At 40.8% G+C, this 22365-nt stretch overlaps 1 protein-coding gene across 1 annotated transcript in view; it reads left to right on the top strand.

Annotated features, from left to right (window-relative positions):
- The first annotated feature begins 10255 nt into the window (after positions 1-10255).
- Positions 10256-22365, top strand: part of lemd3 (LEM domain containing 3) — a 49890-nt gene continuing 37780 nt past the window's right edge. Inside the window, exon 1 of the mRNA XM_072551594.1 lies at positions 10256-11542. Coding sequence (XP_072407695.1) covers positions 10291-11542 — 1252 coding nt within the window. The 5' untranslated portion in view covers positions 10256-10290. The remainder of the gene's footprint in view (positions 11543-22365) is intronic.

The raw sequence follows: 22365 nt of genomic DNA, 5'->3' as shown, positions 1-22365 counted from the left end.
GAGAGAAGATTCTAGGCTAGTACCATGTGCTGACTCATATAACATTTATAAGGGGGTAACATAAATAGGGGTGTAGATACTGTTTTCTGGAACAACAAGATGACTGTTGCCCACCTAAGCCAAGGTTCAGAACATTGCTTTTGGATTGAAGAGATACTTGGACTAGAGAGGAAGAATCCAGTTGTTGTGGTCCACGTAGATAGCAACAATGTAAGTAGAACTCAGAAAGAGATTAAAAAGCAGAATCACCAGAATACTACACGAAAAGCAGAACCTCCAGAATAATATCTGAATCACGTCCAAGTTGGCATGTATGGTTCAAAGTTTAATGTAGAAGAATTGGGTACTGAATCATGAGCCACAGGCACCAATACTGGGAAAAGAAAGACCAAAATCCTAGAGAGTCATATAATGTAGATAGAGCTTTAATCAGGAACTCTACCAACAAACACATCAACTTGGACCCCATTTACAACCCTCTGAAAGAAAACACTGGAAATGACATCACCAACCCAAGGAAGCCTAAACACATAAATAGAAAGTGGGTCACTAACACCAGTGCTTCACCGGTGCCTCACTGCTGATGTTACCCAGTATGGTGACGATACATCTGAAAATGACCCTTCCAGCTGAGCAAGCAAACTTACATCCAGAACCTGAAGCTGAGCTACAAATCTTCTCAAAACTCACTAGCTTTTAGCTAATTAGTTGCAGGGGGTGGGGGAGTTCAATTGAAGGGAAGTTTAAAAAGTCAAAAGGAGAGGTGCAGAGCAGTGAAGGGGTGAACAATGATGAAGGTGTGACAGGAAGGGGTAGAAAATATATACAGAAAAGTGCAGCCAAAATTAGCATCAGAGTAAGTTGAATTGGTAAAAAGTCAAAGCTCATGGCTCTTTATCTGAAAGCATGCAACATTGGTAACAAGTTAAATGAATCGTTGGCAGCACAAACAGAAATAATGAATATGACTTAATTGCAGAGTGAGAAAGATTCAGCATTCAGGAGTATTCAACATTCCAGAAGAATAGTCAAAATAAAAGGAGTTGGCATAGAATTGTTAATAAAGCATAGTATCAGTGTGGTGGTGAGTAATGATTTGGGTGCAATAGATCATGATGGGGAATCAGTTTGGGTGCAAGTTGAAATAGTAAAGGAAAGAAGTTGCAGGGTGGGAGTTGTCTATACGTCAAAGAAGAGTTGCCTCACCAAAGGAGGAAGTGTAATCAGGAATTAATGGAGGCATGGAAGAAGGACATTACATTCGCCATGGTGATTTTAATCTGCATATTTACTGGACCTTGGAAGTTCACATTACAGAAGAAAACTACAACAGGGAACATTGGTCCTAGAGCCTCAATTACTCAATTATTGATAGTGGCAGGTGGAGAGTGTAATACATCCAAATCTGCTGACAATACAAAAATAGGTGGGAGAGCATGTTGTGATGTAAACATAAAGAATCCACAAAGAGATAATGATAGTTTGAGTGAGCGAGCGAAAACTTGGAAGATAGAGTTTAATGTATGAACATGTGATATCATGCACCTTTGTTGAAACAATCAAAAGACAGACGAATATTTAAATGGAGAGAGACTCCAAAAAAGTAGAGCACGGAGGGATATGGATGTTGTTGTGAATGAAACACAGAAGTCTAGCATGCAGGTGCAGCAAGTAATTAAGAAGTCAGATTGAATTTTGACCTTTATTGCTAGGAGGTTGGAGCTTAGAAATAGAGGAGTCTTGGTACAACTGAACAGGGCGTTGGTGAGGCCACACCTCATGTTCTATGTACAGGTTTGGCCCCTGTATTTAAGATAAGATATACTGAAATTGGAAGCAAAATGATTCACTAGGTTGATTCTTGGAATGAAAGACCTTACTTATAGGTTATGCATTTATTCATTCACATTTAGAAGAATGAGAGGTGATCTTACCTAAACATACAAGCCTCTGAGGGAGGATGGGCTTGACAGGTTAAATGTTGAGAAGATATTTCCATTACTGAGGGAATTTTGATGTACGGGACATAGTTACAGAATCAGGAACATTCGTTTAAAACAAAGATGTGAAAGAATGTCTTCGCCCAGAAGATAATGAAAGTCTGAATTTCCCTACCCCAGCGAGTTGACTGAAAGTATTTTAAGAGAAGGTAGATAGTTTTTTGAAATATTGGGGAGTTGAGGGTATGGTGCGCCAGCGGAAAGAGGAGTTGAGGCCTGGGGTAAGTTAGCCATGATCTTGTTGAATGGTGGGGCTGGTTTGAGGGGCCAAACAGCCTACATCGGCACTCATTTCTTACATTCTTATTTCATTCAGGTACCCACAAATAATGCAACTGCTGCCAGAGGGATATGGGAAACTTGAAATCTCACATAGTACTCTAATTCATGATCAAACACAAATTTAGAGTTAGTTAGAAGCACTTAGTGCAACACATAAGCAAAAGGGAACAATTTGAACAGAGATCCAATGTAGAAAATCCAATACGTTCTGGTGAATTTCTCAGGGCCCAAATTCCTGATACCTGTTTTTTGGTGAGTGAAGTGGCTAGGTAATTTGTAAATTACACCAACGGTAGTGTAGTCAGTATTCTGGTCCTTTCATGGATTGCCATCTTAGAGTCATAGAGATGTACAGCACGGAAACAGACCATTCAACCCAACTTGTTCATGCCGACCAGATATCCTAACCTAATCTAGTCCCATTTGCTAGCACTTGGCTCATATCCCTCTATACCCATCCAGACGTTTTTTTAGATGTTGTAATTGTACCATCTGCCACCACTTTCTCTGGCTCATTCCATACATGCACCACCCTCTTCGTGAAAAATGTGTCCCTTAGTTCTCTTTTAAACGTTTCCCCTCTCACCCTAAGTCTATGCCCTCTAGTTCTGGACTCCTCCACTCCAGGGAAAAGACCTTGTCTAATTATCCTATCCATGTTGCTCATGATTTGATAAACCTCTGTAAGGTCTATTGATGTGCAACAGTATTCTCATGTTAAAAGATGCACTGCACAAGATGTCTACTTCATAGGAATCCTAGACCAATCTGTCCCAGGTAAGGTTCTGGTCCATCTCTCCATTACGATCAACAAAGAAATCCCTCCCTAATGTGAAATGTTTCCCATACATGGGAAGCTACCTCTCATCTAAGGCTGACATCAATGCGGAGCGTCAACATGGTATCCAATCAGCAAGCACCACCTTTGGACACCTAAGGATGAAAGTCTTCAATGACTGTGACATCTGTGCCGATACCAAGATCACTGGGTACAAGGCAGTCATTCCTCTGACTATTCTATAAGGCTCTGAAACTCAGACTGTGTATAAACATCATCTCAAGGCCCTTGAGGAGTACATCAATGCTGTTTGAGATGGATTCTCTGCATAAGCTGGGAAGACAGGCTTACTAATGTCAGCATCCTTGAAGCAGCTAATAGCACCAGCATCGAGCCCATGATTATCTGAAACCAAGTCCACTCAGCCAGCCATGTGGTTAGGATGCCAGAATTCTGATTGCCGAAGCAAATCATCTTCGCCCAACTCAAGGAAGACACCTCAAAGAAGGAGAGGACAAAGATAGCATTTCAAAGTCTCCCTGAAGGCTTCTCTCAAGGAATGCAACATAGGTGTCAATGCATGAGACACCCTCATTCAGAAGAAACCAATTTGGAGAAAGCTTCTGTAATGAGAGGGCAAAGTTATTTGAGATCTGCCACTGGGAAGGAAACCTGGGAAAGGAAAGGCAGCAATTTCAAGACCAAAGACAAATTCTACCCCCTGGAAACACCTGCCAAATGTGTAGTTGGAGATGCAGCTCTAGGATCAGACACATCAGCCACAAAAGGACCCACAGAATCCATGAGCAGATTCATGGAATTTCCTACGTGGACAAAGATATTTGTTAGTGAAGTGATTGCTGCTGACGATGATTATGTTCTTAGTGATGTTGATCAGTACTTCCTGTTGCTGCAACAATTTCCCTTTTATAAAATCTTAGGACAAAACAACTGTTTTGGGAGTGCCTTTCTCAGCCTCTAGTCTACAAAGAAAAATCTATCACCTGACTATTTAAAGTTACAATTTCCAAAGTTCAAAAACTTTTAAAAATTTATAAGTGAGATTCTTATACGTGGAATACTTCCTAAATGTTTTTAAATCTTCCTAACACTGTCTGTATACCATAACTGCATTAGTTTTGAATTTGTTTTTATTTATTTAATTGCAAAGTTATCTATTGTTTTAAGCTTCTGAGTATCAGTCCTCCATACTGTTTTTAAATTTCATTCCAAGTTATGCAATGAATATTTTTATGCTGCTAATTAAAATTGAGTGTTGTTTTGTTAGCCATTTCTTATGTTCTACAATCTTAATTAAAAATATAGTATAAGAGAACTAGAATGTTGTAATAGGCATTATAATAATTTACTTAAATGTACTTAATTGTGTAAATGCTCCAACATTTGAGGAATTAATAATATCAGAGGTCCAGAAAAAATATAAGTCAATGAATAGCTTTAGATTAAGGAAATCAGTTTCAGGAAGGCAAAGGCATAGAGTTTGTCCTGAATGTTTGCTCTGGTGTGGCATTTATGTTTCTGTTTTCAGCATCATTCCTTCTTCAGACTAGTAGCCAAGCACAAAAATGAAAGGGACAGGATGACAAAGAGACACCCTAAATCCTGAAGAAAGGAAAAGCCAAGTAGAAGAAAGCAGCAGAAATTAGATCAGAGAACAAAGTGTTTCAAATAGCAAAAACATTAGAACTATCCTAAAGATTGCAGAAACCAGCTAAAGAAAAATATTATAATTGACAAAGGAGATCTTAAAATATATGTATGTCAATGTTTGTACTGTAGCTAATAAGGTTGGTGAGTTGCAGTAACAAATATCAACATGGGATTGTGATTATGATGTGTTTAATAAACAGAGACATGGCTCAAATCAGGTCAGGAATGAGTTGTTAATATTTCTGGCTAATAAATCTGCCTTAAGAAACAATGAAGAATGGAAAAAAAGAGTTATGAAAGAATTGATAAAAAATGACATGCGGGGCAACACTTTTGGACAGAGAATGTTTCGTGTGTGGAGTTATGTGTCAGCGAAAGTGGTGGATGAAGGACAGTTATAACATTTAAAACATATTTGGATAAGTGCATGAATAAGAAAGGTTTGAAGGGATGTGGGCTAAGTGCAGGCAGGTGGGACTAGTTTAGTTTGGGAACATGTTTGACGTGGACTGTTTGATCTTAAGGGTCTGTTTCCATGCTGTATGACTCTATGATGTTATAAATCTAAGTTTAGAAAAAAATTAGATTGTTTGAGGACTCTGTCGAAGAAGAGGGAAAGCTTTTACATTGTTGAGTGCCTTTTTTATAAAGCATCACCTGTGAGAAAGTTTTTAAGTATAAATGAGTCACATTGCACTTACGACAAACAATTTATTTTGGATTATCAGTTGGACTCACAATGTGATTTATTTAAGCTTGTTAGAAGCTACATTAATTCATAACAGGCATCTGTCCCCTGCACAAAGAAAGGGGCATGCCCAGACATTGTGCTTTTTTTTAAATCAACAAAGCATGAAGGTTCAATACCAAAAGAGAAAATTCTGGAAAATCTCAGCAGGTCTGGCAGCATCTGTAAGGAGAGAAAAGAGCTGACGTTTCGAGTCTAACTGACAAAGGGTCAGTTAGACTTGAAATGTCAGCTCTTTTCTCTCCTTACAGATGCTGCCAGACCTGCTGAGATTTTCCAGCATTTTGTCTTTTGGTTTCAGATTCCAGCATCCGCAGTAATTTGCTTTTATGAAGGTTCAATAGTTCCTTAATATATTCACAATGGAATCAACTCAATCAATCAATGCTGATTTGTCAGCCAATCAGCACCCTATATTGTTGTTCTTTGAAATTTGGCACTCTTGTATTTGGTCTGGTGAGTGCAAGATGCAAAGTTTCAACAACACATATTTCAGCCATATACACCTTCTGTTCTACAAGCAATTTTGTTGGTCCATCTTTCCTCCCATACTTTTTTCTAAGGTTTGGGCCATGGATTTCCATTGATGGTCCATACTTAGGAGCAAAGTACTTCAATGGTTTGCCATTGTCTTTTGCAGGATAAAGTTAAAAATCACACAACGCCAGGTTATAGTCCAACAGGTTTATTTGGAAGCACTTGCTTTCAGAGTGCTGCTCCTTCATCAGGTGGTTATGTAGGTTAAGATCATAAGACACAGAATTTATACCAAAAGATTACAGTGTCATACAGTGATATATTGAACAAACTTGGATTGCTAAGTCTTTCATCTTTTAGAATGGGTTGCATGCTTTGGTTCATTAATATGTAAATCCCAGAAGTTCTTTTAAGTGAACCACCACCCTCTGTCTTTTACCTTTGAGCCAGTTCTGTATCTAAATGGCTAGTTCTCCCTGTATTCCTTGAGATCTAACCTTCGTAACCAGTCTCCCTGGGAAACCTTGTTGAATGCCTTAATGAAGTTCATATAGATCACATCCACCCCTCCGCCCTCATCAATCCTCTTTGTTACTTCTTCAAAAAACTCAATCAAGTTTGTGAGATATGATTTCCCATGCACAAAGCCATGCTGACTATCCCTAATCAGTCCTTGCCTTTCCAAATACACGTGCATCCTGTTCATCAGGATTCCTTCCAACAACTTGTCCACCACCAACGTCAGGCTCCCTGGCTTGTCCTTATCACCCTTCTTAAACAGTGGCACCACGTTAGCCACCCTCCAGTCTTCCGGCACCTCACCTGTGACTATTGATGATACAAATATCTCAGCAAAGGGCCCAGCAATCACTTTCCTAGCTTCCCACAGAGTTCTAGGGTACACCTGATCAGGTCCTGGGGATTTATCCACTTTTATGTGTTTCAAGACATCCAACACTTCCTCCTCTGTAATATGGACATTTTTCAAGATGCCACCATCTACTGGTGGTGGAGGGTTGTTTTCAGACTGGAAGCCTGTGACCAGTGGAGTGCCACAAGGATCGGTGCTGGGTCCACTACTTTTTGTCATTTATATAAATGATTTGGATGCGAGCATAAGAGGTATAGTTCGTAAGTTTGCAGATGACACCAAAATTGGAGGCATAGTGAACAGTGAAGAAAGTTACCTCAGATTAAAACAGGATCATGATCAGATGGGCCAATGGGCTGAGAAGGGGCAGATGGAGTTTAATTTAGATAAATGTGAGGTGCTGTATTTTGGGAAAGCAAATCTTATACACTTAATGGTAAGTTCCTGGGGAGTGTTGCTGAATAAAGGTATCTTAGAGTGCAGGTTCATAGCTACTTGAAAGTGGAATCGCAGGTAGATAGGATAGTGAAGAAGGCATTTGATACGTTTTCCTTTATTGGTCAGAGAATTGAGTACAGGAGTTGGGAGGTCATGTTATGGCTGTACAGGACATTGGTTAGGTCACCTTTGGAATGTTGCATGAGATTCTGGTCTCTTTCCTATTGGAATGCTTTTGTGAAACTTGAAAGGATTCAGAAAAGACTTACCAAGGATGTTGCCAGGCTTGGAGGAGTTGGGCTATAGGGAGAGGTTGAATCGACTAGAGCTGTTTTCCCTGGAGTGTTGGAGGCTGAGGGGTGAACTTATAGAGGTTTATAAAATCATGAGGGGCATGGATAGGTTAAATGGACATGGTCTTTTCCCTGGGGTGGGGGAGTCCAGAACGAGAGGGTGAGAGGGGAAAGATATAAAAGACACCTAAGGGGCAACCTTTTCATGCAGAGGTTGGTACTTGTATGGAATGAGCTGCCAGAGGAAGTGGTGGAGACTAGTACAATTGCAACATTTTAAAGGCATCTGGATGAGAATATCAATAGGAAGAGTTCGGAGGGATATGTGCCAGGTGGGACTAGATTGGATTGGGATATCTGGTCGGCATGGACAAGTTGGATCAAGGAGTTTGTTTCCATGCTGTGCATCTCTATAATTCTTTGAACTTCTCGAGATAACTTAAGGTTTTATAACAAGAGGTGACATCTCAGCTCACAAAGTTAAAAATCACAACACCAGGTTATAGTCCAACAGGTTTATTTGGAAGCACTAATTTTCGAAGTGCTGCTCCTTCATCAGGTGGTTGTGGAATATAAGATCATAAGACACAGAATTATAAAACAGGTTATAAAATGTTTCCTTATAAAAGGCAATATATATTGGTATTGGAGGAATCCAGAGAAGGTTCATTCCACTAGATATAGAGGGATTTTCTCATGAAGAGAGTTTGAATAGGTTGGGTCTATACTCATTTGCATTTAGAAGAGTGAGAGGTAACATTGTTGAAACATACAAAATTCTCAGGGTCTTGACAAGTTTGATGCAGAGAGATTATTTTCCCTTGTGACCTATTCTTGGAGTAAGACTTCGCACAATTAGCAGAGAGATGAGAAGGAATTTATTCTCTAAAGATAGAGAATCTGTGGAATTCTATACCATAGAGGGTTGGCGATGCTAGGTTATTGAGTATATTCAAGGCTGAGATGAAAATACTTTTAACCAGTAAAGTATCAAGATAGTGAAGTTAAGGATTATCAGCCATCTACATGTTTCCCTCCAAATTACACACCATTGTGATTTATAAATATTCACTGTTCCTTCACTGTTGTTGGAAATCATCAAAGTCCCTTTCAAAAAACACTATAGGTTTGCTGACATCACATAGATTGCTGTGGTCCAAGAAACCAGATTGGCACCATCTACCCAATTAAGGACAGGTATAAATGTTGATCTTGCCCAGAAGGCACAAAGATAAAAATAAAACATTTTTCAGATATTGATTACTAAATTGTGCCAGTAATCAATAAGATTCTCAGAATATAGGATTTGTTTTCCATGTGCATCTTGATGTAAACTTTTACTTGAATTCTAAAATGAAAACCTTTCAATCCAATAATATCTTCCCCTTAAATCTTTTCTGAAAATTATGGAATTTACTGTATTTGATTTTGTTTTAATCATTCAACTGTTATTTCAAATAATAGTCTCAGTATCAATGCAGAAATCAGAGAAATATATTTCCCTTGAAGTTCTTAGAAATAACATGAAACATCTAGAAATTAAGGTTTAATCCAGTAGTCATTACAAATAGGAAAAGGTATTACATTAATTGAGTTTTCTTGTCATTTTATTCCATCATCATTGTGGTAATAGCATTGGAAATAGGTAAAAGATTGTTTGCCTATGAAAAGGTAATGAGGTCACTTGATGAAACCTTTTGGAATATGTCTAACCAAAGTTGGACATCCTTGTTGAATACCAGTTACTTGCTTGCCACATCTGAAGAAAGAAACTATTGTTGCAATAGGAAGTGAATGGAGAAAAATAAGTATGTCTTAGAAAGGCAAACTCGAATGACAGATGCGGATATTAACACAATTTGCTTCAGTTATGACGATGTCTCTAGACCACTCTGAAACTGCAGTCATCACTTGTGGTGCAGGTACATGGTTTGCTGTGGTTCAAGAAGGCAACTCATCATTACCTTTTAAAGAACAACTAAGTGTTAGCTGCCTTCGACGTTGATACTCGCGTCCCATGAACGAACAAAAACATTTTTTGAAAGCGTCCAGGTAGTCTCGCTCAGCCTAATGAAGGTCTGGATTTTGAGTCAGGTTGCATTTAGGGCTGCCGTTATGATGCCCAGACATTCCGTGGACATCCCACAATCGCAAGACAATTTACTAGACACGCTGTCAACACTAAGACAAGAATGTCACATTAACTTTGCTGAAGCCAATGGTCGAATCTAAAAGAACAACAGATGGAGGGAGCTACTGGCGCTCAGCAAAAAAAAAAATCTGAAAACCTGAGCATGTCCCAAGTCGAAGAAACTCAATGAATGGTTCTGGCATCATCTGAGGAGAGAAAGTGGAGTTAGCGTTTCTGCATCCAGTGAACCTTCTTCAGAACTGGCCATGGCTCAAATGCTAACCCGGTTTTCTCTCTCCACAGAGGCTGCCAGACCCTGCTCCAGCACTTTTTGTTTTCACTTCAGACCTTCAGCACCCACAGTTCTCTATAATCATTCCCCAAATGGGACCGTCAGTACCTGTCGATTGGTATGAGCATTCCGGCTTTACGGAGCGTGGAGGACATTTCCCTTTTAAGGCCCCTTTTTCTTCCTCAGCCAGTTTAAAGCAGTGCACGAGGGGCCGGCGGTTGGGCCTGGGATGGAGGGGGGGAGGGGCGAGGTGCTGCGCGGCGGGGCTGTTCGCGTCAGTTCCGGCAGTCTCACGCCTCGCGCGGTAAGATGGCGGCGCAGTTAACGGACGCGGAATTGTTTTCCGAATTGAAAAAGTTCGGTTTGGTCCCGGGTCCCGTGACCGAGAGCACGCGCCCCGTCTACCTGAAGAAGCTCAAGAAGCTGCGCGAGGAGCGCGGCGCCAGGCCTAAAACCAGGAACGGCGGCGGCAGCAGCGGTGGGGGATCAGGCCCGAGTTCAGGCCTGGGCCTCGGCGGGTTCACCACCCCCACGTCTGTGCCCCTAACCCCGGGCAAGCTGCTGGGTTTCAGCTCGGACGAATCGGACGCCGAGCCCAACGGCAGAAGGAGCGAGGCCGGCAAGAGGACGAGCAGGACGGATAAAGCTCCAGGCGACTGCCCCCGCCCGCGGCCTAGTCACAGTAAAGGGAGGAACACTCCTCCGAGAATGGTGAACAGCAACAATAACAGCGGCAGTGGAGCGGGCCTTTCGTCCGGGAAAGGGAACCCCACCCCTTGGTGGAGGCCGAACACAAGCGGCGGCGTCCAGCAGTCGCCGGAGGAAGAGGAACGACCTCTGGGAACAGATCTGCAGAGCCACAACAACAACACCAGCAGCAATCGAGTCTCCTACGTTAGGGATGGTAATTACTCTGACTCCGAGGATGAGCGAGAAGAAGAGTCGAACCGGAGACCCAACTCCAGGCGGAGTCTCTCCAAGAAATTACTGGCCACCGTTAACAATCATAACCCGAGAGCGATGGTGGAGGAGGGCGGCGCCAAACGGATCCACGACGTCGCCGGCGGTCCTTACTGTCTAGACGCAAGGAGAGACCAACTGGAGGAGGAGGAAGAGGATCAGAGGGAGAAAGACGCCACAGCGGAGCCCACCATGTTATTGCGGTTCCGTAATTCCTCTTCCAAAAAGATTGGCCCAGGACTGCTGGCTTCTGAGAAGGAGAGTCTTTATAAGAGCAGCACCAGAAACAATAATCACGTTAGCGCCACAAGTAATTTTATCACCAGTCCAAGTGGCCCTTCGTCCTCCCTTCTGATCAATGCTAATCACTCAAACCATACGGGCAGTAACCACATTTACAGTGCATATCGTAAAAGCCCCAGAGAGCCTGAGGAGGAACTATTGCAGCAATTTAAAAGGGAGGGGGGTTCGGCAACCGGTGGGTTCAGTGCACACTACTTATCCATGTTTCTTTTAACTGCTGCATGTCTGTTTTTCGTCATATTGGGACTTACCTATATAAGGATGAGGGGTTCTGGAGGAACAGGAGGAGTTCTTAACGGTAAGTGTTGCAACAGAAGCATCAGAGTTTGCGGTGTGATAACTGCAAATTGCCAGACATTAATCTGTTCAGAAACGTTTTGTCTGTTTACTGAATATGTGTAGCAAAAACGGTATGTCTTTCACCTGGTTGTGGTAAGCTAGTTCTAGGCATAGTTCTATTATAGTCATGGTTACAAATTACAGTAGTTTTAAGGGCCAACCATATTTGATTCTGTAGCTAGGGATACTTAATTTAAATGTCACTTAAATGTTTTATCAGGTGAAATATGACAGACCAATTCACTTGTTTATTTTGTACAAAATGATTACAATTGCAAAGCTATGTTGTAGCAGGACTGATCTACTGCAATACAGTTCTCCCTTTTTGAAATTTGGTGTGATCTGAATCCACTTTTACCACTTATTGTATTTTTGCATTCTTTGGTATAATTTCCACCATACCTTTCATAAGCAAGGCTCTCAGCTTTTAATTTAGTTGCACTTAATATCAGTAAATAGTTAAATCTTGGTTGGATCATGTCACTGATAGGTATACATGTGCACATATTATCTTGTTTTCAGCACAAGTGTAGGGTATTATAGAATCATTAGAGATTACAGCACGGAAATGGATCCTTTGATCCAACTCATCCATGCCGACCCAAATATTCCATCCCAATCTAGTCCCACCTGCCAGCACCCGGACCATATCCCTCCAAACCCTTCCTATTCATATACCCATCCAGTTGCTTTTTAAATGTTGCAATTGTACTAGCCTCCACCTTTTCCTCTGGCAGTTCATTCCATACATGTACCACCCTCTGTGTGAAAAAGTTGCCCTTGGGTCTCTTTCATATCTTTTCCCTGTCACCCTAAATCTATGCCCTCTATTTCTGGACTCACCTACCCCAGGAAGAGACTTTGACTATTTATCCTATCCGTGCCCCTCATGATTATCTTTTGATTTGAACTGTCATGAGGGTTTTTTGGCATTATGATCCCCTTCCAATAATACTAATTCCATTTTGTTGGTGTTACAACTTAGGCAGAGGAAGCTTTTTTTCTTGAGGAATATCACTCCATACATTTAAATCTGTTACTACATCTTGTTATGTATGCTTCAGAATCAAAATTCAAATTTTTGAGGGTGTATTAAAACATTTGGGTCAAATGTGCTTGGCTTACTCAAACCCTTCCAGTGGATTATTATAACTATTGTAATTTATCATGAGAATGTTTTATATTCAGTTTGTTTGGTCAGCTATGTAGTTGTAGGCTCTGATAACGATTTATGTAAAATAATGTCACTAAAGTCTTGGTCTCCATCTTGTTTGACTGCATTTTAGATGCTTTTAGGGCTCCCACCAATTTCTCATCCATATTCCATGGCATTGTCATTGCAAAATGTAGGGCTCAGAATTTGTTTTAGGAGGACTTCCAATAGCTGCTGTCATAAATTAGATTTGCTTTTGCACCCTCCAGCTCAAAGTTACTGGGAATGCACGCTGATAAAATCAGAGGTGAAAGGACCAACTTGGATCTAAGTGATCGAGACAACCAATATAACTTTGAGATTTTTTCAATGAGGTGATGTGTATAGATGAGAGCATCTGATATAGTCTTGAACTTCGCAGGGTTTTTGATAAGGTCCCATCTGGGAGACTAATAGCCAAGGTAAGAATGGGATCCAATGAACTTTAGCTTATTGAATCAAGAATTGGTTGAGTGGCAGAAAACTAAGGGTGTTTTAGTGACTGGAGGTCTGAGTTGTGGGGTTCCATAGCAGTCACTTGCTGTTTGGTATGTGTAAATCTTATTAATCAGTAAGTTCAAGGATGATATGAAAATTGCTGCGGTCTGCTCTATGGCAAATGGAATTCAATCTGGGCAAGTGTAAGGTGATGTAGTTGGGCAGACAAGGCAAGAGAATACGTGATGAAACAGTAGGACCCTGGGAAGCACCTAAAATCAGAGGGACCTAGGTATGCATGTTGACTGGTACCTTAAGGTAGCAGAACAGGTGATTATAGTGGTTAAGAAGGCATGAGATTCTTGCCTTTTCTCAAATGAGCAATAGGGATGTACAGCATGGAAGCAGACCCTTTGATCCAACTGATCCATGCCAACCAGATATCCTAAATTAATGTCCCATTTGCCGGCATTTGGCCCATATCCCTCAATTCATAATTCATAAAGCAATTTAAATGTACTTTAAGTTTTGTAATTGTACCAGCCTCCACCACTTTCTCTGGCAGCTCATTCCATGCACACACCACCCTCTATGTAAATGTTGCCCCTTAGGTCCCTTTTAAATCTTACATCTCTCACCGTAAACCTCAAGCTTTGGACTCCCCTAACCTGGGGAACGACTTTGCCGATTCACCCTATTGATAGCCCTCAAGAACTTATAAACCTTTATAGGGTCACATCTCCGCTTCTGGTGTTCCAGGGAAAATAGCCCCAGCCTATTCAGCCTCTTCCTATAGCTCAAACACGCCAATCCTGGTGACATCCTTAAATCTTTTCTGAACCCATTAAAAGTTGAACAATGTCTTTTCTATAGCAGGGAGATCAGAATTGAACGCAGTATTCAAAAACTGGCCTAACCAATGTCCTGTATAGCTGCAGCATGACCTCCCAACCTCCAAGCACAATGCATTGACCAATAAAAGCAAACCCCGCCTTAACTAATGTCTACTTGCGACTCCACTTTCAAGGAACTGTGAACTTGCGCTGCAAGGTGTCTTTAGTCGGCAGCACTCCCCAGGACCTTATCATTAAGTGTATAAGTCCTGCTCTGATTTGCCCTTACAAAATATAGCACCTCACATTTATCCAGATTAAACTCCATCTGCTACGACCTGGTCCATCTGATCAAGGTCCTAATGTACTCTGAATTGTTCACTTCACCAATTTTGGTGTCATCTGCAAACTTACTACCCATACCTCTTGTATTCACATCCAAATAATTTATATAAATGATGCAAAAAAAGTGGACCCAACACTGGTTCCTGTGGTGTACCACTGGTCACACGTCTCCAGTCTAAAAAGCAACCCTCTTCCATCACCATCTGTCTCCTAACTTCTAGCCACTTTTGTATCCAAATGGGTGGTTCTGTGTTCCATGTGCACTAACCATATTAACCAGTCTATCATGGAACCTTGTCGAATGCCTTACCGAAGTCCAAATAGTCAATGTCCACTGCTCTGCTTTCTTCAGTCCTCTTTGTCACTTCTTCAAAAAAACTCAATCAAGTTCATGAGACACAATTTCCCATGCACAAAGCCATGTTGACTATCCCTAATCCGTTCTTACCTTTCTAAATACATGTAAATCCTGTCCCTCACAATCCCCTCTAACAACTTGCCCACCACTGATGTCAGGCTCACCGGTCTGTAGTTCGATGGCACTTCCTTACCACTTTCTTAAATAGTGGCACAAAGTTAGCCTTCAGCACCTCATCCATGGCTATTGATGATACAAATATGTCAGGAAGGACCCCAGCAATCACTTCCCTAGTTTGCCACAGAGTTCCAGGGTTCACCTGATCAGGCCCTAGGGATTTATCCACCTTCATGCTTTTTAAGACGTCCAGCACGACGACCTCTAACGTGGATACTTTTCAAGATGTCGCTATTTAGCTTCCATATCCTTCTCCACAGTGCTCATTCTGTATCTCCCCATCTCCTGCGATTTCACACATGGGCCGCTTGCTGATCTTTAAGGGGCTCTATTCCCTTCCTAGTTACTCTTTTGTCCTTCATATATTTAAAGAACCCGTTTGGATTCTCCTTAACCCCATTTGCCAAAACTATTTCATGTCCCCCTTTTGCCCTCCTGATTTCCCTTTTAAGTACAGTGGAACCTCAATTATCCGGCGTTTGATTATCTGAATTTTGGATTATCTGGCAAGATTGCAAGGTCCTGATGCTTGGCTAAACTGTGTTATTTGGCATTCAATTATCCAACAAAATACTTCCTGTCTGTGTTATTCGATAACCTAAGTCCCTCTGCAAACTCCTACTGCCCTTAAAATCATCTAGGAATTCACTTGATCCCTGCCGTCTATACCTGACATATGCTTCCTTGTTTTTCTTGACCAGAACCTCAATTTCTCTCATCATCCAGCATTCCGTACATCTACTGGCCTTGTCCTTCATCCTAACAGGAATATGCTGTCCCTGGACTTTCACTAGCTCCATTTTCAAAGCTTTCCACTTTCCAACCATCTGTTCACCTGCAAATATTTGCTCCCAATCAACTTTTGGAAGTTGTTGCCTAATACCATTAAAATTGGCTTTCCTCCAATTTAGAACTTCACCTTTTAGATCAGGTTTAACCTTTTCCGCAACTGTTTTAAAACTAGTAGAATTATGAGTGCTTTGCCTCCAAGTGCTCCCCCACTGACATAGCAATTGCTTTCCCAAGAGGATGTCAGGTTTTGCTCCTCTCTAGGTATTTCCACATTCTCTGAATAAGAAAATTTTGTGTTCACTATGTGCACTTAATACATTCCTGTCCATCCAATTCTCTAACACTATGGCAGTCCCAGTCTGTTTTAAATCCCCTACCCTAGCCACCCTATTATTCTCACAAAACTGAGATCTCCTTACAAATTTGCTCTCTCTTTCCTGCTGATACTGGGGTGGTCTATAGTACAATTCCAATAAGGTAGTCCCTTTGTTATTTCTCAGTTCCACCCAAATAACGTCACGGGACATGCTCCCTGGGATATCTTCCCTAAGTTCAGCTGTAATGTTATCTCTAATCAAAATGTCATTCCCTCTCTATTGTCGCATTTGCTATCCTTCCTATAGCATCTAAACCCTGCAACATTAAGCTGCCAGTCTTTGTAATAGCTATAATATCCCAGTCCCATGTTCTCAACCATGCCCTGAATTCATCAGCCTTGCTTCTCTGGCCTCTTGCATTGAAGTAAATGCAATAGAGAGGGAATGGCATTTTGATTAGAGATAACAATGCAATTTAACTTATCAGTCCTACCTTGTTCTCTGCTTTGCTCCTGCCTGCCTTGAATATTAGACTTCTTTCCCTAACTGCACCAGCCTCAGACTGATCCCTTTTCTCACTATCCCTTTAAGAGCAAGGGAGATAACACTCGAGTTGTAAAAAAAACGTTGCTTAGGCCACAGGTAGATTATTGTGTGCAGTTCTAGAATCCACATTATAGGAGATATGTGATTGCAGTAGAGAGGGTGCAGAAGAAATTTATGATGTTGCCTGGTCTGGAGAGTTTTGGTTTTTCTTTTAAGCAGAGGAGATTGAGGGTGGGCATGATTGAGATGCATAAAATTGAGGGGCTTATTCTGGGCAGACAGGAAGGAACTTTAATCTTGGAGAGATCGATGAATGGGGAAGTCAAACTTGAAGTAAAGAGCAAGAGATTTCAAGGGAATGTGAATTTTTTTCCATTGAGGGTGGTGGTAACTCACTGCCTATAAGTACGTTAGAAGCAGAAGCCCTCCTTACATTTTAGAAGTATTAAGATGCGCACTTTGCAATGCCAAGGCATGTACAGTTTTGGACTAAGTACTGGGAAAATTGGGTTAGTATAGTTTTGTGCTTGTTTTTGACCAGCGTAGACATGATGGGCTGAAGAGCCTTTTTCTGTGCTGTGAACCCTATGACTGCTTAACCAATGGAAGCTGAGAATTGGGAAATACATGTCGGTAGGTGTGCAAAGGACCATGAATCAGTGAATTAACTATCGGTGCTTATGTATTTAAAAGGAGGAAGAACAACATGAGTGCTCTGTTATTTTCAGGATCTACTAATTTTAGTTCATAAAGAAATAGAACTTACAATTGTAATAAACTTTGGCACTAAATCTTGATCGGTCACTAATACTTATTGATTCGGTTTGCACTTGTTTTGCCATGATTTAATCTCTTGAGACTAGAATAATGGGAGAATGAAGCAGAAACATTTGTGTAGAATTAAATTAGGGAGGCTAAAAGCAGCATTACATTTTCATTCTCTACACACCATAAACTTTGTATAAAAAAGACCATTTTAATGGGTGAAGATGTAGGAGTAGTTGCAGAAATTTAGAGAGAATGTTCCAGAGCATAGTCTTGGTAGCTGAAAGCATCATCAGGAGAGTGACTGAAACTGGGATTGCTGAGGTCGAACATGTTGAGCTATATATCTGGAGAAGTTTAGGGAAAGGTGAGAGTGTGGAGGGATTTGGAAGCAAAGCAGTGTAGATCAGTGGGTGCACGGGGAACATAGGTTAACAGAAGTTTGAGAGAGTTGGGACTCGTTGGAATAGTCAAGCCATGAGGAAACAGGCTCAAATCATGCAGGGTTATGGGATGGGTGGTTTGACAGTGTAGTCGGAAGATCATCTTGGAGTTGACCAGAATACCAAAATCTAATTACATTTTCAGACACTTGACAATGAGAGGAATTAAGGCAGGGGAACAAAGTTTATAATGGACCTCTAACTACTGTTCTCCTCATTTGAAATTGCCATGTCACTTACCCATAGGTGATTGAGGACCAGAGGCCTATCTATGACTTGATGGCAGCTACTGGCTTATTATATTAATTCAGGGTTCTTGCTGTGTAACCCTGACAACACCCAACTCTACCTTGTCATCTGGTGGTGTTTCCATTGCCTCAGAGTTGTCAGATCTGTTTTGCAACCAATTCCACCCTCGGTTGCTATCTCTGGTTAAACCAAACTGTCTGAAAATTTGGGTGTTCTTTTAGACTCTCTGACAGCTCCCTAACTAAATCCTTAGAATTACAAGGCTTGTCTATATCCAAGTCTTCATCACCTGTGTCCACTTTGCTTCAGGCCAAGTGTTGTTAAAACCTTCGTGATTTTTTTACGCTGCCAGACTCTTGTGTTCCGAGGCTTTTTTGGCTGGTATTTCATTTTCTACCTTCTATGAACTTCTGTTCACACTTCGCCATTATCTTACCTCACTTCTAGACTTGGTAACCTATCACCCCAGTCCACTAAAATATGTATTTTGATTCTGTTCTGACCTGGGTGTGGTGTTGTTTCTCCCAACACTAGTCTCCAAACTTTGGCTCTTGTCCATCCCTAACTCCTTTCAACCCATTATGACAATACAGCGTTTTAGCTGTCCAGACTTCACTTGGCTCAGCTCCTTTGAAATCCTCTAAATCTGCATCTTTAATTTGAAATCATAACTCATCCTTTTGAATCAGTATCAAATTTTTGCCTGTTTTCTGTGGACCACCTTGGCTATTTTAAATTAAAGGTAAAGTATGAATGCACGTTGTCAAAAACAATGCTATGGGGAAATCGAACTTTTAAAAAGATGTCCAAACATCCTTTTTGAATGAACAGAAGTGTTTATGCTCTCTGTCCTTCCTCCCACTAAATAAAGGGCAAAGAAAAGCTGTTATTTTCAGTCTCTGCATAAGTTCTCTTGCCATCCATCAACTTCATCTATTTCACTGCCCAAAGCTTAACTATGCTATTCATATTTAACTTTGAGGATGCGCTGTGTGTGTAGCCACATCATCACCACTAAGACTACCTACTTCCATCTCATCTGTAACATCATGCTGCAATGATTCTGCATCAGATTGTCTGCTGCAACCTCAGACAATGTGTTTGTATAGAATTGTCTATTCCACTGGACTGCTGGCCAACTTTCCATTTTTTTCCGCTGAGCCTGAGATTACTGCAGACTCTGCCCAGGTAATTATACATAGCAACTCTCATTCTCGCAGGTTTTGCTGACCTATGTTGACGTCCAGTTAAGCATTGCTTCAGTTTAAAGACGAGTCATTGTTTTCAAATCCTTTAATGTCTTGCTTTTCCATACTTTCTTATCAGCTCTGCTAACTCTGCTCTAATACTGGCCTCTTGACCATCTCCAACTTTATCATTAAGTCATTGGTGACCAGCCTTCAGTTGCCTTTGCCTTATATTCTGGAAATTCTCTAACTCAATCCCTCATTTAAGGCACTCCTTAAACTCTACCTCTTTGACTAAACCTTTTAACGTCCATCCAAAAGCCCCTTATGTGAATGGGTATTACATTGTTTTGGATAAATTCTTTGAAGCAGCTGACATGTCTTTATGCTCAAAGAGGTTATGTTATCCTCAAGGAAGACAATAGCCTAAAGGTATTATCGCTAGCCTATCAGTTCAGAGACCAAGGTAATGTGAGGACCCAGGTTCCAATCCTGCCATGAGACATAATAGTTTCATTCAATTAAAATTCCACTGTCAATTGTCTTTAAAACCTGCCTGGTTCACTGGTGTCCTTTTGAAAAGGAAACTGTCAGCATTACTTGGTCTGGCCTGTGTATGACTGTACGGCAATGTGGTTGACTCTTAACCATTGTCTGGGCAATTAGGGAGCAACGCCCTGACCCTGCAAATGAATTGAGTTATCCTAAAACTGGCTCACTGACAACGTTGCTGTAAAGCTTTGCATGTGGCCAGTTTTTGAACTGTGGTAAACTTTTAAATTTTTTCTGTTACGATATACATGTATTTAATCTAGAGCAAAGCCTGCATAGTAAATTCCAAGTTGCCATGTGGCTGTTCACACATGTTATTCAGGATTACTGCTTTCCGTAAAGATCTGTAAAATCCTTCTGATGAATTGTTAACTGAGACATCATCTGACCTCTGGGTTATTTGAAGGAGAACATCACTAGTATTTATCCCTGTAATACTTTTTTTTTTAAAAACTGATCATTATCTTGCTTGCATGATTTGTTTTGTGCAAATTGGCTTCTGCATTTCTGACATTGCTACAACAATGTATTAAAAGTAATTGGTTGTAAAGTGCCTCGAAGTCCAGTCTGAGAGTGGCTGAAGTAAGTGTTGCCCTTTTTCAAGACTAGTATCAATATTTGGTGTGGAAGTGGTGAACGTTTGTTTGTGGAAATGGTTTAAGTGGCTGACAGTCTACTTCTCAAAAGGACACCAGTGAGCCAGGCAGGTTTTAAAGACAATTGACAATGGTTTCATGGTCATCAGATGGTGAATTCCAGAATCATTCAATTCAAATTCCAGTATGTGTCATGGTAGGATTGGAACCTGGGTCTCTGAATTAATAGGCTAGCGACAATACCTTTAGGCTATTGTCTTCCTTGAGGATAACAACCTCTTTAAGCATAAAGACATGTCAGCTGCTTCAAAGAATTTATCCAAAACAATGTAATACCAATTCACATAAGAGGCTTTTGGATGGACGTTAAAAGGTTTGGTCAAATAGTTGGAGTTTAAGGAGTGTCTTAAACGAGGATGTGAGGGAGTGAGTTAGAGAATTTTCAGAGTATAAGGCCGAGGCAACTGAAGGCTGGTCACCAATGATTTAGTGATAAAGTTAGAGATTAATGTATGTACATCTAACATTGATCCTGTTCTTGTGAATGCTTTTTATGATCAGAAATTGAACTTTACTATCAGAATGTTCTTTGCAGTATATACTGTACACTTTATGGTATGTATTTAAACAAATGGCATACTATTTATAAGCCAGAATTGGGTATAATCTCAAGACTGAGTTGACTAATTGGCAAAGTGACAATTTGATCTAAATTTGTTTGCTAAAAATGGCAGCTAATCCATAATAGACAGATACAGTAACCTATTTGGAAGTGTAGAAAATAAAATTTCTATAATGCAATAATAGAAGAACTTCAATTTTAATATTGAATTTAGCTCAATACAGTTGAATTTCAGGATATTAGCAGCCCCATTTCCAACTTAATTATATTCTTACGTTTCAGTGATTGTCATGTGTACCAAAGTACAGTGAAAAGCTTTGTTTACGAGCAGTACAGGCAGATCATAGTAAGCAATGATGTACAGATCAAAAAGACTGAGAGTCACGCAGGTTACATTGCTTTTGAGTCTAGAGTGTCCACCCTTCAGTCCAATAATAGCTGGGAAGGAGCTGTTCCTGAACCTGCTGGTGTATGTGCTCAGACATCTGTATCTTCTGCCTGATGTAAGAGGTTGTAGGAGATCATTACTGTGGTGCGATGGGTATTTGATGTTAGCAGCCTTTCCATGGCAGCGAGCCACATAGATGGTGTCAATAGATGGAAGGTTGGCTTCTTTGATGGCTTGGGCTGTGCACAGCACCTACTGCAGCTTATTACAGTCCTGGGCAGAGCAGTTGCCATATCAGACCGTTATGTACCTGCCCAGTATGCTTTCAGTGGTAGAAGTTGATGAGGGCCCTTCTGAAGATGCCAAATTTTCTGAGCCGCTTGAGGAAGAAAAGGTGTTGTTATAATTAATCTTAATTGTTCCATTTGACAAAGTGTTAACGTACGTTAGAAGCTATTTCGAGTACCAGGTAAGTGACTGGGTAAGCGTTTGTAACCGTATGTTTATGTAACCTTGAAGCTGCTGCTTGGTGTAACAGCTGAAAATGTGTTGCTGGAAAAGCGCAGCAGGTCAGGCAGCATCCAAGGAGCAGGAGGACCAAAGTTTCGGGCATGAGCCCTTTCCTGAAGAAGGGCTGAAGCCCGAAACGTCGATTCTCCTCCTTGGATGCTGCCTGACCTGCTGAGCTTTTCCAGCAATACACTTTCAGCTCTGATCTCCAGCAACTGCAGTCCTCACTTTCTCTTGGTATAACATTCTGATGTTCAAGGACAGGCACACAATTTATGTCAGAATGTTTGAAAAGCTTGTTGAGTATTGGTTGTCAAATAATAATATCAAATATTTGTAGGAGCAATCAGTACATCCTGGCACTGAGATCTTCATGTTTGATCATGTAATCAATCCATTCTCTCGGATTTTAAGGCATAATATGCATTAGTTAATATGAACTGTGAAAACAAGTGTATAGTTAAATATATTA

Source organism: Chiloscyllium punctatum, chromosome 32 (assembly GCF_047496795.1).
Source record: "Chiloscyllium punctatum isolate Juve2018m chromosome 32, sChiPun1.3, whole genome shotgun sequence".
Classification (NCBI taxonomy): domain Eukaryota; kingdom Metazoa; phylum Chordata; class Chondrichthyes; order Orectolobiformes; family Hemiscylliidae; genus Chiloscyllium; species Chiloscyllium punctatum.
This window is presented reverse-complemented; position numbering and strand designations above follow the sequence as displayed.